The 15,133-nt window shown below is 40.1% G+C and overlaps 1 protein-coding gene across 9 annotated transcripts in view; it reads left to right on the top strand.

The window, feature by feature from the left end:
• SYNRG (synergin gamma) overlaps positions 1-15,133 on the top strand; it is a 92,589-nt gene that overhangs the window by 11,770 nt on the left and 65,686 nt on the right. For 6 of the 9 annotated variants that reach the window (XM_062175309.1, XM_062175313.1, XM_062175311.1 and 3 more), the window contains exons 3-6: positions 604-725; positions 10,890-11,020; positions 12,350-12,455; positions 13,004-13,115. In XM_062175309.1, the coding sequence (XP_062031293.1) occupies positions 604-725; positions 10,890-11,020; positions 12,350-12,455; positions 13,004-13,115 (471 nt within the window). The remainder of the gene's footprint in view (positions 1-603; positions 726-10,889; positions 11,021-12,349; positions 12,456-13,003; positions 13,116-15,133) is intronic. The other 3 variants (XM_062175310.1, XM_062175314.1, XM_062175307.1) reach the window with 1 other exon arrangement.

Raw genomic sequence — 15,133 nt, 5'->3', positions numbered from 1 at the left:
TTGCCCAAAACCCCAAACCTAGTACACGTAAGTGGTAGTTTTTAGTTGGCTTCCGGAGTTCCTCAGGTTGAGTCCCTGGCTTCAGCCTCCCTGCCCCATTCCCAGTCACTGTGGTGATTTGGGGAATGAACCAGAAGATGGGAGCCTATTCTCCATCTCTCTCGCTCTCTCTTTCTGCCTCACAAAATGAAACAGCTTTGGAAGTTACATACTGGTATTTTCACAGTATCCTATGGGTTATGCTGGTCAGATCTGTTCAGTATAGGAGCGAGTGATACAAGCTTATAAATGTCAGGAGGCAGATATCACTGAGGGCCATCTGGAAGGCCAAGTACCACAATTAGGCTATACTGTTAGTGTCTAAAATGTGCATTAAAATTCTGTTGAAGGGATATATATTATCTTCTTTTTACAGGTGAAATTTTGTAACTTGTCACACAGCTAAGTAAAGTATGGAGTTGGAATTCATACTCAAGTACATCTCATTCTGAAGCCCATGCTTTTCCCACTGTACTCTGCTACCTCCCAAGTAACAGAGCCTTGAGGGTTTTAAGAAAATCAACCCTAACACATGGTCTTTTCTGATGCCTTTTTGTTTTTCAGCAGGCCTGATGCCAGTGCAGCAACAAGGATTTCCCATGGTGTCTGTCATGCAGCCTAACATGCAAGGCATGATGGGAATGAATTACAGCTCGCAAATGTCCCAAGGATCTCTTGCTATGCAGGTATTCGCCTTTTTCATTGATGGTTGACACTTTTCTTGTTTGTTGTGCTATATATCATGTACCAAGAGCTACATATGAAGAAATAAGTCTAGTTAGAAATGAGTGTAGTTTGCCTCTTAATGGCTTCCTTTAAAACAAAGATACATGTGAGAGAAAAACAAGAAAAATCATTTGTGAAGGAAAATCTGGTGACTTCTTTGACTACTGGCTTGAAAAATTTGAGAATGGCATCTTTGAAGAAACATTGTAAGAAGACATGCCATTGTTAGGAAACTCATAGCTAATGACAATTACCATTCATTATATTGCATTATCTCATATGCATACAGCTGTTGAAAGAGTTGGTATCTGTTTTCCTGATAGGGAAACTGACACTTGCTGAGGACACTCACAGTAAGTGAGGATTTGAACCCGGGTGTTTGCATATGTGTGTTATGTGCATTATGATTGACTTCTCTCTTACGAGCATTAGGGAGCCATTGAATGGTTTGCAGCAGCAGAATGACATGAACAGACCTGAATTTCAGAAAGAATGACGTTTTCTGACTGCTGTTGGGAGAACAGTTGGAAGTATAGAACAGTCATTAAGAGGCTTATGTAATAGAGTAGGTGACATGTTGGCTTAAATTAGGGTGATAGCAGATGGATAGGGAGATGGAGGTTTTTGAGAACCATTTAGGAAATAAAATCAGTAGGACTTTCTTTTGTGGTTAGTTGTTGAAAATGAAGGAGAAAGCAGTGTTAAGTTGACTTCCCATATTCTGTACAATCAACTAACTGGCTATGCCACTTATTACATTTATTTTTAAGATTTACTTAATTATTTGAAAGCAGAAAAACAGAAAGGGAGGGAGGATGTAGTGTGGAATGGGGACCTTCATTCCCCAAATGGCCCCAATGGCCAGGTAACTCCATCGTGGTTATCTCCTGTGGGTGACAGGGACCCAAGTACTTGGGTCATCTTCCGTTGCCTTCCCAGGCACATTAGCAGAAAGCTGGATCAGAAGCAGAACAACTGGGACTCTAATCAGTGAGTGCTCTGATACAGGATGCAGACATCACAATTAGCAGCTTAGCCTGCTGTGCCACAATGCCAACCCAGTACTGCCATTTATTAATAAAAAACACTGCAAAAGATTGTTTGCTAATGTTGACTTTAAAGAACTCATGAAACATTAACGGTATCATGATTTAGTTAAGCCTAGCTTAAGACTGACATTTTCCATTTGGATCTCCATGTCTTCATACATTATTTTAGCTGTGGTTTAACCATGTAAACTGAATCTAAGAGTCAGACCTTTCAATGGCTGAATCCAAAGTATTATATGAAATAAAAATTAAACTTATTCACATTCCTCTCAAAAAATAAACCAGAGCAAAGTGTTTTTTGTACTGCTTATAAATATTTTAAATGCCATTATTTCATTTTTATTAAACACTTAAACTTTTCATTTATTTGTGTTTTATCATTATATAGCAGTGTAATTACACATTTATTTAATTTATAAATAATATTGGGTATTTGCAGTCAGAATTTTAAGTTGAAACCATTTTCATGTTGAAGTCAATTAAGTAAATAAAACTTATATGTTATACTCAAAGATGCAGGAAAACTTCCAGAATCATTTTGTATTCCTTTGCAGTAGGAAGAAAATGGGAATTAATTGAGCTTCTGTAGGTTTTAAGTCCACATTATTCAACTTTTATTAGGTTAGTCTGCAGAAACAGAGCCCCGACAGCTCCGTGACTTAGAAGAACAAAGGTTATTCCTCCCCTGTGAGACACATCCTTGGTTGGCTGGTTCTAAGTCTGCTGCATGTTTCCCTTATTTGGGACCCTTACCTATGACATGCTAGGCTCTTGGCATAGGGGAAAGAGATGACATCTTTTAAGTTCCCATTTAGAGGTAGTGTTTACCACTCACTTCCACTCTGCAAAGTAGTGTGGCCAAACTAACAGCAGTGGGGAGGCTCCGGGGTCAGTTAGTCCTCTTTGTGAGTGAAGGCAGCACAGAACTGGGAACAGGCTACCACAAGATGCAATGCATTTGAAATTAAGACTTGGTAAACTTACTGCCCATTCTTAACTGAAGTAGTTTTTCGGTTATTAATTTTCACCCTAAACCATCTATTCTTTCATTTCTTTCTTAATTCTCCAAAAGGTACATTTGAATTACCACCTATCTTTCCATTCCCTGAAACACATAAAAAGAAAACCTCATGGTTTATAATACATTTTAAAATTATTAGTCAGAAATGTTTCAAGCAGATTGGCCAAAACAGAGTATATGGTGAACATGTGTGAGCCTATCACACATCTTTATCAAAAAAACTTTTTAAACTTTGAGATAAATGTATATTTGTGTAGGATGGTAAGACATAAGCACCTATTAGCTGCCCCTCTGCCCTCTCCCCTGCTGGTGACAGCTTGCGGAGCTGTAGTAGATCACACAGTGTCAGTCTGGCCAGCTTGTTGAAATGAGCACATGGAGGACAAACTGTTTCCATCTCCTGCCCCCACCCCATGCCTTTGTAGTCACTAATGTGTTCCCTAGTTCCACACTTGTGTGCTTTCAAGAATTTACAAAAACTGAGTTATTAACCTTGGGAGATTGGCTCTTCTTTTTGTTCAGCATAATTTCCTTGAGTCGTTCAAGTTGTGGCATCTGTCAGTAGTTCATTCGTTTCTTGTGGCTGAAGTGTGTTGCATGGTGTGGATTCCTGACACTTTATTTAATCACTGGGTGGTTTCCTGTTTTTGGCTATTAGGCATAAAAATTTCTGTGGGAACACAAGTCTTCATTTCTCTGGGATAAATGCACTTCAGTTTGGTTGCTAGGTTGCATGGTATTTGAATTTTTAGTTTTTTAAGGAACTGCTGAACTGTCTTCCAGGGTGGAAATACATTCTTACCAACGATGTTTGAAGATCTAGTCACTGTGTATCTTTGTCAGCACTTAGTGCTGTCATTGGTTTTTATTTTAGCCATTCTAATAGGTGTATTGGGATACTCCACTGGGATTTGAAATTTTATTTCGCTAAATGACTAGTGGTTTTGAACATCTCTTCATGTGCCTGTTTACCATCATATTTTCTTTGGAGCAATATCTCTTCATAATATATCCATTTTGTAATTGTGTGTTTTGATATTTTACTGTTAAATTTTGAGAATTCTTTATATATTCTAGGCACTGCTGATCCTTGGTTGGATATATGATTTGCAAGTATTTTCTTCCTGTGTGTAGTCTGTTATCTCATCTACCTATCAGGTTCTTTATAGAAAAAAAAAGCTTTAAATTTTGATGAAATTCATTTCATCAATGTTTTGCCTTTTACGTATCATGCATTGGTTTAAGTCTAAAAGTTCTTTACCTTGTCCTAAATTCTGAAGGTTGTCTCTTTTTTTTTCTAAAAGTGTTAGTTTTGCCTTTTCCATTTTTGTCCAGGATCCATTTTGAGTTAATTTTTTTGTTTAAGATTTACTTATTTTTATTTGAAAGGCAGAGTGACAGGGAAAGACACAGAGACCTTCCATCTACTGGTTCACCTTCCAAATGGACACAATGGCGAGAGCTGGGCCAGGCTGAAGCCAGGAGCCTGTAGCTCCATCCAGATCTTCCACATAGGTGGCAGGGGCCCAAGTACTTGGGCCATCTTCTACTGCTTTCCCAGGCATATCATCAGGGAGCTGGATGGGAAGCAGGACGACTAGGACTTGAACTGGCTGCTCATATAGGATGCAGGTATCTCAGGTAGCATCTCAACCCGCTGCACCACAATGCCAACCCCTTTCTTTAGATTTTTATAAAGAGTTGAATAATATAATAATAATTCCTTTCCTATATACCCCAGAGAAAGTTACTGCTACCATGAATTCAGTGGGTATCACCTCCATATGTATTTTTATACTTTTATCATTGTATGTTTGTATACTCAAGAACATTATATACATATATATATTTCTAAAGATTGATATAATTTTTTGAAAGGGAGAATTAGGGAGGAAGAGAAGAAAGAGAAACAGATCTTGCATCTGCTGGCTCACTCCTCAAATGGCTGCAACAGCCAGGGCTGGGTCAGGCTGAAGTCAGGAGCCAGCGCTTCATCCAGGTTTCCTATATGGTTGCAGAGGCCCAAATACTTGGGTTATCCTCCACTGCTTTCCCAGGCTCACTAGACAGGGAGCTGCATTGGAAATGGAGCAGTCGGGACTCAGACCAGTGCCCATATGGGATGCCAGTGCTGTAGACAGTGGCTTAACCTGCTGAGCCATAGCACTTACCCCTGTGAACATTATGTTTTCTAGGTTTAAATTTTTACATAAGTATGTATGTTTTTGATTTTTTTTAATTTAACATTATTTTTCCCCATGATTTATCCCTGTTTTAGAGTTATGCCAAGTTCATTTATGATAGCTACTGCATATCATTACTTTACATTTATATATATATATTCTATTGGCAGACATTTAAGTTGCTTCTTTTTTTTTTTTTTTTTTTTTTTTTTTTTGCCTCTTTTGATCCTAGCAATTTCTTTCTTTTTTGGTAAAGATTTATTTATTTGGCATTACATTATTTATTTGGTATCACGCCAGCTTCCCATAGGGGCACCAGTTTGAGTTCTGGCTGCTTTATTTCCAATCCACCTCCCTGCGAATGGCCTGGGAAAAGCAGCAAAAGATGGCCCAAGTGCTTGGGCCCCTGCCACTCATATGGGAGACCCTGAGGAAGCTCCTGGCTTCAGCCTGGCCCAGTCCCCAGACATTGCAGCCTTTTGGGGAGTGAGCAGCCAGAGGATGGAAGATCGATTCTCTCTCTCTCTCTATCTCTCTTTCTCTCTCTCATTCAAATCTTCAGCAGCATTCAGTATTTTTCAAATACTTCCACTTGGGAGTAAACTTCTTTAATCTTTTTAGTTGTTTATTGAATATATCTCATATTTCTGAATCCTTTCTTTTGCTATGTCATTAATTCTGTAAATAACTAGTATGCCAGCATCTTTTAACCAACAGTTTTTTTTACCAAAAAATGGTAAAAACTTGGACTTACACTCCTTTTCAGAAATAGGGGAAACACAAACGCCATTTAGTAAACTTGAATCTTCTTGAAGAATGGACTTCTGTGAATAAGAAAATAATGTGCTTAATGCTTTTACTTTTTTCACTTTTTATTAATTTTGTAGAATATTACTAATTTTGTAGTCTATTATTCGATTGTTTTTTTTAACTGAAGGTGCTTTGATTAACTAGTAAAAAATTTAATTGTAGAACTATCCTGCTAATTTCTGGCAACAAAAGAGCCGTATTAAAAATCAGTATACTCATCTCTCCCCACCTAACATTCAAAATACAAGGTGTTGGTGAGAAAGCAGTGGTGTTTGCAGTCCTAGACAACCCTTACAAGCCTGCAAAGCTGCTTTCTGCAGGCACATTTCTGAATATGTGAATAGACACATGAACACATAGAAACATTTAAAAATACTCAGACTTTTGAGATTGTTGGTAATTGGAGAAGCAGCATAGCTGCTTCATAGCATAGTGATAAAGAACATGAACTTTGGAATCAGAAGCTGTGTCTGTTTCTAATCCTAGCTCTGGCATTTACCCAGCAGTAAATGCTTATCTGTAAAATGAGAATAATTGTAGAACCTACTGTACAGGTTTATCATAAGGATTAAATTAACATATGTAAAGCACTTAGCAAAGTCCCTGGAATATAGTAGGGGTTCTGTACATATGTTATTTTAATGGACTCTCACTGAGCATTACTAGAAATGTCTCTAATTCTGATGTTCTTAGCTATATTGCAAAGTATATGTAAAAGACCTTGTTCTGTAACTGGTGTGGCAGCAACACAATAAAATGTTACCTATATTATAGCTACTAAATGTTCATTTTTTTTATGTAGTTGTCTTAATTTTGAATTGCTTGTGGACTCTTAGGTTGTTCCAGAGGTTGCCATTGTTTTTCTTTTAATCATCTTTTTGTCCTCTTTTATCATCATCAGTGTTGTTATTTCTGATACTTACAGTGCCTGCTATTTACTCTTACATGCTGGGCAGTGTCTAGGTACTTTACAGATGCTATGTCTAGAGCTTAAAACACTGTTGAAGTGAGGTGCACGTTTTTAAAATTTCAGAGCAAATATTTCTGATGGTTTCTAAAAAGAATACTTTTATTTGAGGGAAGCACTAATATGATTTCTTCAATAAACATTTTAACTTAATTAAAATCAAGGTTTTAATCAAGTTTTAAAACTTTATTAAAAATAGATTGATGGTGTCCATTGGATAGCTGCCAAAAAAAAGTATATAAATATAATAGGTATTAGTCAGCCTTAAAAAGGAAGGGAATTGGGGGCCAGCACTGTGGCGTAGCCGGTAAATTTGGCACCTACAGTGCCGGCATCCCATATGGGCACCAGTTCAAGTCCTGGCTGCTCTACTTCCTAAACAGCTCTTTGCCATGGGCTGGGAAAGCAGTAGAAGACTTGGGCCCCTGCAGCCACATGGGAGACCCAGAAGAAGCTCCTAACTTCAGATTGGCATAGGTGTGGCCATTGCGGCCATCTGGGACGTGGACCAGTGATGGAAGACCTCTGTTTCTTTCTTTTTTTTTTTTCCCCTATTTTTTTTAGAAGATTAATTTATTTGAAAGAGTTAAAGAGAGAGGGAGAGACAGAGATATATCTTCCATCACTGGTTCACTCCCCCAGATGGCCTCAATGCCCAGGGCTAGGCCAGGCCGAAGCCAGGAGCTTCTTCCAGGTCTCCCACATAGATGGTAGAGGCCCAAGCACTTGGGCCATCTTCTGCTGCTTTCCCAGGCCATTAGCAGGGAGTTGGATGAGAAGTGTGGAGCAGCTGGTCTTTAAAAAGTACCCATATAGGATTCCAGCTTTGCAGGTAGCAGCTTTACCTGTTGTGCCACAATGCTGGCCCCTGCTTTTCTTTTGTTTTGAAAAGACCATTTAATAAATTATAGGAGATATCCTCTCCCAAATTTGATTAAATTTAGCAAGTTGTTTACAAGGTATTGAAGATTCCTGGCCCAAGATTTGAGAGCAAACGAGAACCCAGAGAAGAAACCCAGCTGTTCAGAGCTGCTTTTTCCCTGAGAATTTTTGCCAACATGGAAGAAGAAATTGTGAAACTGTCATTCTGAAGATAGAGAAATGGCATGGAAAAAGCCGGGAGCCCGGAAAAAGTCCCACTGTGAGAACTGGGCCTTCAGTGCTGTCAGAGGAGGAGTATACTGCAAAGAAACCTGTTTTCACATAAACTAAAAGCTGGTTTCTCATTTAATGATCCAAGGAAAGTCAAATCTTGAGTTTGGATTAAATAAAATTCTGTGTGGAGAATATACTGTCACTTTGGGCATCACAGTATTCCTGCAAGTAACAGTGTTCAATACACAGCTAGTCAAGGAAACATACAGTAATGAAGAGCCAGCAGACACTAAGACAGCAGGACCACCTAGTTACCAGTAGTTATGGAATTAGCAGAATAGACCATGAGATTACGTTTTTAATGATCTAAGAAAAGCAGAAGTAGAAAACTTTGGCATGGAACTTAAAATGATTAAAAAGTGACACAGCATGTTTGAAAACAAAAATTCAGAATTGAAAAACAACATCAGCCAGAAGAACTCTAATAGATGAATTCAATGGTGGATTAGTGAGCTAGGTCGGTAGAAACTATCTAGAATGTGGACAAGATGAAAAGGTAGACGGCATAGGGGATTCTCAACACAGAATGATAAAATCTAGTGTTTAGTGGAATTCTAAGAGGAAGGAAGGGAGAGAGTAAGAAGTAATGGCTGAGAAGTGTCCTGAACTGTTGGAAGGTCCACAAGTTCAGGAAGCCTAAAACATCCAAGAGGGATTATGTTCATTTATCTGTTGCTACATAAGACATTACTCCAAAATTTAGGAGTTTAAAATAGCAAAGAAGCATGTGAAAGGTCCTGGGGGTCATGAATTGGGTAGTGGGTTGAGCTGTGTGAATCTGGGTTGAGTCTGTCATGCGGTTGCGTTCATCTGAAAGCTTTACTGAGGCTAAGAGATCTTCTAGGCTGTGTCTCTTGCATGACTGGCAATTTAGTGCTGGCTGTTGGCCGTTCTTTCTTTTCTTTTTTTAAAAAAAAAAAAAAATGTTTGAAAGGAAAGAGATCTTCTATTTGCTGATTCACTCCCCCAAAAGCTTGCAAGAACTGGGGCTGGGCCAAGCTGAAGCCAGGAGGCAGGAACTCTGTCTGAATCTCCTACAGGGGTAGCAGGAACCATGTACTTGAGCCATCACCTGCTGTCTCCCAGGGTGTACATTAGCAGGAAGCTGGATCAAAGGCAGGGCTTGATCCCAGATACTCCTGGGCTGGGTATGTGCATCCCAAGTGGTGTATTAACCTGCTCACATGCCCTTGGCTCCAGTTCTTAGATGAACCTTGAGTTTTATATGAACCTCTCCAAAGCAAGTGGTTTGAGAGAGGCAGATAGAAGCTGCAATATCTTAGGCACTCAGTCATTTCTCAATAGAGGACCATATTGAGACTATTACACAGGTGTGAGTACTAGACAATAAGTAAACAGAAATCCTGACATCGGAAATATTACAGAGAAACCAGGAGACCATACTGAGGAATGGGCAAGTGGGAGAATTAAGGATGTTTGCAATACATTGAACTTAGGTATCTAAGCTGAGCAAGAAGGGAAGTGGGGACATATAAAGAAGCTAGATGGAAGCTAGTGGAAGAAATGGTAAAATTAACAGATGGAAGGAATGAATGAGATAGAATTACTGGTGAAGATGAAGTGGAAGAATAGCAGGTGCTGGTGGTCAGGTGTTGGGATGCTTAAAATATTTTTCCTTTTTAAATATTTACTTTAGAGGCAGAGATTTTGAAGACGGTGTAGTACTTGGTGCTTTGTGATATGACCAAGAATGGGAAGCTAGAATGATATGTTGGACTTGACTGTGGTGAGGAGGTCAGAGCTGAAGGGACGTAGCGTTGGATGAGTCATCCATGTGATTGTTGATGTCACCAAGAGCAGTTTAGGCGTAGAATGGACGATGGTAAAATTCTGAGGTCTGTTCGAAGAGTGAGGAGGTTGAGAATCTGTCGGTGTCATGAGCAAGGTAGGAGGATAGTATATGATAAGATCTCAGGGCAAGAAATTACAGTGCACCAGGGTACCTCCAATAGTTGGTAGAGATGCCTATTATGTAAGAACTATTCATGGCTTTCAGTGGTTTTTGTTGGTGTTGCATTGAAAAAAAATTTATCTTTCAATTCTATTCTTCCATGGACTTTTTTTGAAATACCATTCATATTTTTGAAAAAACAAAAGGTTTAAAAGAAGCAAGGAGAAATATCCTCCTCTTATAGAAGGGAAGCAACAATCTCCAAAGGAGGGGAGTTTAGGCAACAGACAGATTTTGGTTAAGAACAGAAGAAGAACTTTTTAGGGAGAGAGTAGAGGGGTGGAAGAGTTTTTGCTCAATAAAATTAGCCATTATTGTCATTAGCATTTTCAGTATTACTTCTTATGATTAGCTATTACATTACACTATTGTTATTTCTGGACATTGTTATAAATTTTATACTGTAGGTGTTTCATTTATTACTGAGTTTTCTGTGAAAGTTTGGATATCAGGCCTGTAATAATGAACATCAAACAATCACTGTTTGGTTTTTTGTTCTTGGTAATTAAATAAAGGAAAGCCTTGGTTCCACAAGGCTAGAATTCGACAATCACTATCTTATACATATTGGAAAATCAGGTTCACATGTATTTGGAATGACTACCATATGCCATCCTATTGCTGGGAAAACAAAGATAGGATACCTCTTCCTAAGGAGTGTGGACTAGTGAGCTCAATGGGATATCACTCATGTGCATGTTCTTCCATACATACATAGCCCTAAGGATTTTACGAACACACATGCCTACATCAGACTGTTAGCGGTGGTCACCCGACAGTGAAGAGAATGAAAGGGCAGTATATTAAGGGGAGTTTTCTACTTTTATCCGATGTTCTTTGAATCTCTTATGAGGATATATTTATGTCATTTCCTAATATATTAAGAAAGAATTTAGGAAATTATGGTTTGCTTTGTGATAATAAAAGAAAACATTGGGTTTTTTAAGCCTGTATCTGTTTCTTCTAGGCAGGAATACCAATGGGACCACTGCCAGCAGCGGGAATGCCTTACCTGGGCCAAGCACCGTTCCTGGGCATGCGTCCTGCAGGTCCACAGTACACTCCAGACATGCAGAAGCAGTTTGCTGAAGAGCAGCAGTAAGAGACCTCCAGGCTTCAAGGAGATCAAAGACATCTGATCACAACTGTTGATTAAAAATTGTCAGATGTTCTCTAATGCATATTTGAAATCAAAACAGTCAAGTTGCCTTTTAAACTCTTTTAAAATACTTTTTTCAATTAGAAATTTAGAGCTAGGAGGGACTTTAGAGATCATCTAGTTCAGTTTTTATATCTAGAGAAAGTCAAGTCCAGAGAAATCAAATGACTTGTCAATGCAGGTTACACGGCTGCCAACACAGCCTGGACCCAGAGGCAGGCTTCCCCATTCCCAGAGCATTACTCTTCTCCTGTGTCATGTTCTTTCTCAGATAAGTTTTTTATATGCAGAGCGAAGAGTGCTTACATGTTTGTCTCCCTGGTTTTAGGGATTATTTTGATGTGCAAAAGGTTGTTTCCTGGGGCAGGCATTATGGTATAGTGGTTAGGATACTACTTGGGTTGCCCACATCTGCTATCAGAGTGTTGGGGTTGGAGTTTAGACTCCATTCCCATCCAGCTTCCTGCTAATGCATTTGGGAGGCAACAGGTGATGGCTCAAGTACTTGGGTCCCCACCTCCCAATTGGGAGACCTATTGGAGCTCCTGGCCTGGCCCTAGCCACTGTGTGCATTTGGAGAGTGAACCAGTGGATGGAAGATATGTCCCTCTCCTTCCCTGTGTAGCTCTTCCAAATAAATAAAAATAAGTAAATAAAGTTTTTTTAAAGAGATTTTCTTCTTGCAAATTAGGTGAGAAACAAATTCACATATCTAAGTGAATAAATCATTTTAAGACTTATTTCAAATATTTTGGAGTTAATATAGTGAGGAGGAGCAGCCGACACTGTGGCACAGTGGGTTAAGCTGCAGTCTGCATTGCCAGCATCCCTGGGCACCAGTCCATGTCCAAACTGCTCCACTTCCAATCCAGCTCCCTGCTAATGGCATGGGAAAGTAGCAAAAGATGGCCCAAGTGCTTGGGCTCCTGCCACCTATGTGGGAGATCTGGAGGAAGCTCCTGGCTTTGGCCTGGCCTAGCCCCAGCCATTGAGGCCATCTGGGGAGTGAGCCAGCAGATAGAAGATCTCTTTGTTTTTCTCTCTCTCGCTAGCTCTGTAATTCTGACTTACAAATAAATAAACACCTTTAAAAATAAATATAGCAAGGAGGAAATGGGATTGTCAAAAGAACGTTAGGTATAATCAGAAGTGAAGTTTATGGTTTCAGAAATACAAGGTGGTATTGACGAAACTGTTACTAGAGATCTTAATGTAGCACGGTTGATAATTCCTGAAACTTGTTCTTCATTAGATCATTTTTTCCTCAGAAAACGATTTGAACAGCAGCAGAAACTCTTAGAAGAAGAACGAAAAAGGCGCCAGTTTGAAGAACAGAAGCAAAAGCTCAGACTCCTGAGTAGCGTGAAACCCAAGGTAATGAATTCCCCACCCAAAACACACGCCGTGAGTGTCCCTCATGGACACTGAGTGGGTTTTGTCGCAGAGCCACCAGTCCAAGTTGAGGATGTGATGGACGAGCTTCCTGTGGCTTACCTAAGTCCTAAAGTGAAGGGTTTCTCATTTTCTGTAAAGGTGCTCTGTTACGGGTAGGAACTCGACATCTGCTGCCCTCCTCTCGCCCCTTTTTTTGCTACCATGGCAATATTTGTTTTCTTGGGAAGCATTGGTCCTAAGTATAATGGTAAGAAATGGATTTCTCTTAGGACCCTCTCAGGACACTTATTATCTAACAGTTTTATATTTACATTTTTATATATGGGCCTTTTATATTTTTACATTTTATGGAATGTCATTTTATGCCTGTTTCGTGCACTAAGTGATGTGGTGACTTGGAGAATTCACTATCAGAAGTATGTGATAAAAATAATGGAAACAGAGTAATACCTCTGCTTTTAACTTGGGAGGGTTTAAGACAAAGTGAGAGATGAGTGAAGAAATTAAATATATTTGTTATCTTTTAGACAGGAGAGAAGAGTAGAGATGATGCTTTGGAAGCCATAAAAGGGAATTTAGATGGGTTTTCCAGAGATGCTAAGATGCATCCTACTCCAGCGTCGCACCCCAAGAAACCAGGTAGTTTTAAGAGGCATTAAAATTTTCTTTTCTCAAAAGGTGATGTATAGTGCCTGTGTTGAAATGACCATTATATGTTTGCTGATCTCTTCCTCCAAACTAAGTACAGAGATTTGGATATTTTAAGATACACAGTGAGGGCCTGCACTGTGGTGCAGTGGGTTAGGCTGTTGTCTGCAGTGCCTGCATCCCATATGGGTGCCAGTTCGAGTCCTGGCTGCTTCACTTCCAATCCAGCTCCCTGCTAATGCGCTTTGGAAAGCAGCAGAAGATACCCAAGTGCTTGGGATCTACCAACCACGTGGAAGACCTGGAAGAAGCTCCTGGCTTTGGCCCAGCACTGGCTGTTTTGTTTTGTTTGGACAGGCAGAGTCAGTGAGAGAGAGAGAGAGACAGACAGACAGAAAGGTCTTCCTTTCCGTCGGTTCACCCCCCCCCCCCCCAAATGGCTGCTATGGCCGGCGCGCTGTGCCGATCTGAAGCCAGGAGCTTCCTCCTGGTCTCCCATGTGGGTGCAGGGCCCAAGGACTTGGGCCATCCTCCACTGCCTTCCCGGGCCACAGCAGAGATCTGGACTGGAAGAGGAGCAACCGGGACAGAATCCGGCACCCCAACCGGGACTAGAACCCAGGGTGCCGGCGCTGCAGGTGGAGGATTAGCCAAGTGAGCCGCAGCGCCAGCTAGCACTGGCTGTTTCTGCCACTGGGGAGTGAACCACCAGATGGAAGATCTTTCTCTCTGTAACTCTGCCTTTTATATAAATAAATCTATTTTTAAAAAAGAAAAAGAAACCCAGCAATTTAGGAGCTGTGGTCTGGCTAATCTTTTTTTTTTTTTTTTTTTTCCTAAGACTTATTTATTTATTTGAAAGAGAGAGAGATGCAGAGAGAAATCTAAAATCTTGCTGGTTCACTCCCAGATGAACTACAATGGCCACAGCTGGGCCAGGCCGAAGCCAGGAGCTTCTTCCCTGTCTCCCACATGGGTAGCAGGGGCCCAAGGCCATCCCCTGCTGCTTTTTGCAGGCTGTTAGCAAGGAACTGGCTTGGAAATGGAGCAGCAAGGACAAGAACCGGTGCTCATATTGAATGCCGGCGTTGCAGGCGGCAGCTTTACCTTCTACACCACAACGCTGGCCCCTGAAGAATGATCTTGAGAGGAAATAAACCTCTTTGTTGTCTACTTAAATGTCAGTATGACAACTTTATTTGTGAATCTTCTGTATATCAGTGAGTCAATTAGGATTTGTGAAACATTCACTCATAGCAAATGTAATAAAAGAGTTAATACATTCTCATTGCTTTAAAATAACTACCTTTCTGAACTGGTTCTGATTTTATTATTCAATGTGATTAAACTTAAAACTTCTTAAAATGCCCCATTTAAAAATTCATATTAATAATGCTTCTCATGACATTTTAGATTCTTTAATATATTTCTTGGTAGTTTTTATTATCAGGTAAGCCAAAAAAAAAAGTGCCTTTTAAGAGCAGGGTGGAGAGATTATATTTTGTTCTTTCGAACATTTAGAAATTGGAATGAGTCTTGTTTGCACAGCTGTTACCACATCCCTGTTAACATTTTGATATTCTGACCTGATTTTTGAAAACAGAAGACTAAGAACGGATGAATAGTCCTCATAAATCGGTTAGCCAAACAAGAAAGCACTGTCTACTGCTAGGGAATGTTACACTGATCAATTTTATCTTGAACCTTTTTATTAGAGTACCTTCGTGTGGTTGGTTTCTCTACTTGAGAAGCAGAGAAACACTGAAATAGAGAGATACACACAGAGAGACTCCTCAGCTGCTGATTCACTCCTCAAATGCCTGCCGTGGCCAAGACTGGGAGCCTGAAACTCAGTGCAGGTCTCCTGCCTGAGTCCCAGGAATCCAGTCACTTGAGCCATCACTGCTGCCTCCCCAGATCTGCATCGGCAGGAAGCTGGGTGTCAAATCCAGGCACTCCAGTTTGTGACACAGGCCTCTAAAAGGCTAGGCTAAACTCCCACCTGTCTA

The sequence above is a fragment of the Lepus europaeus genome, chromosome 18, assembly GCF_033115175.1.
Source record: "Lepus europaeus isolate LE1 chromosome 18, mLepTim1.pri, whole genome shotgun sequence".
NCBI classification, from domain to species: domain Eukaryota; kingdom Metazoa; phylum Chordata; class Mammalia; order Lagomorpha; family Leporidae; genus Lepus; species Lepus europaeus.
This window is presented reverse-complemented; position numbering and strand designations above follow the sequence as displayed.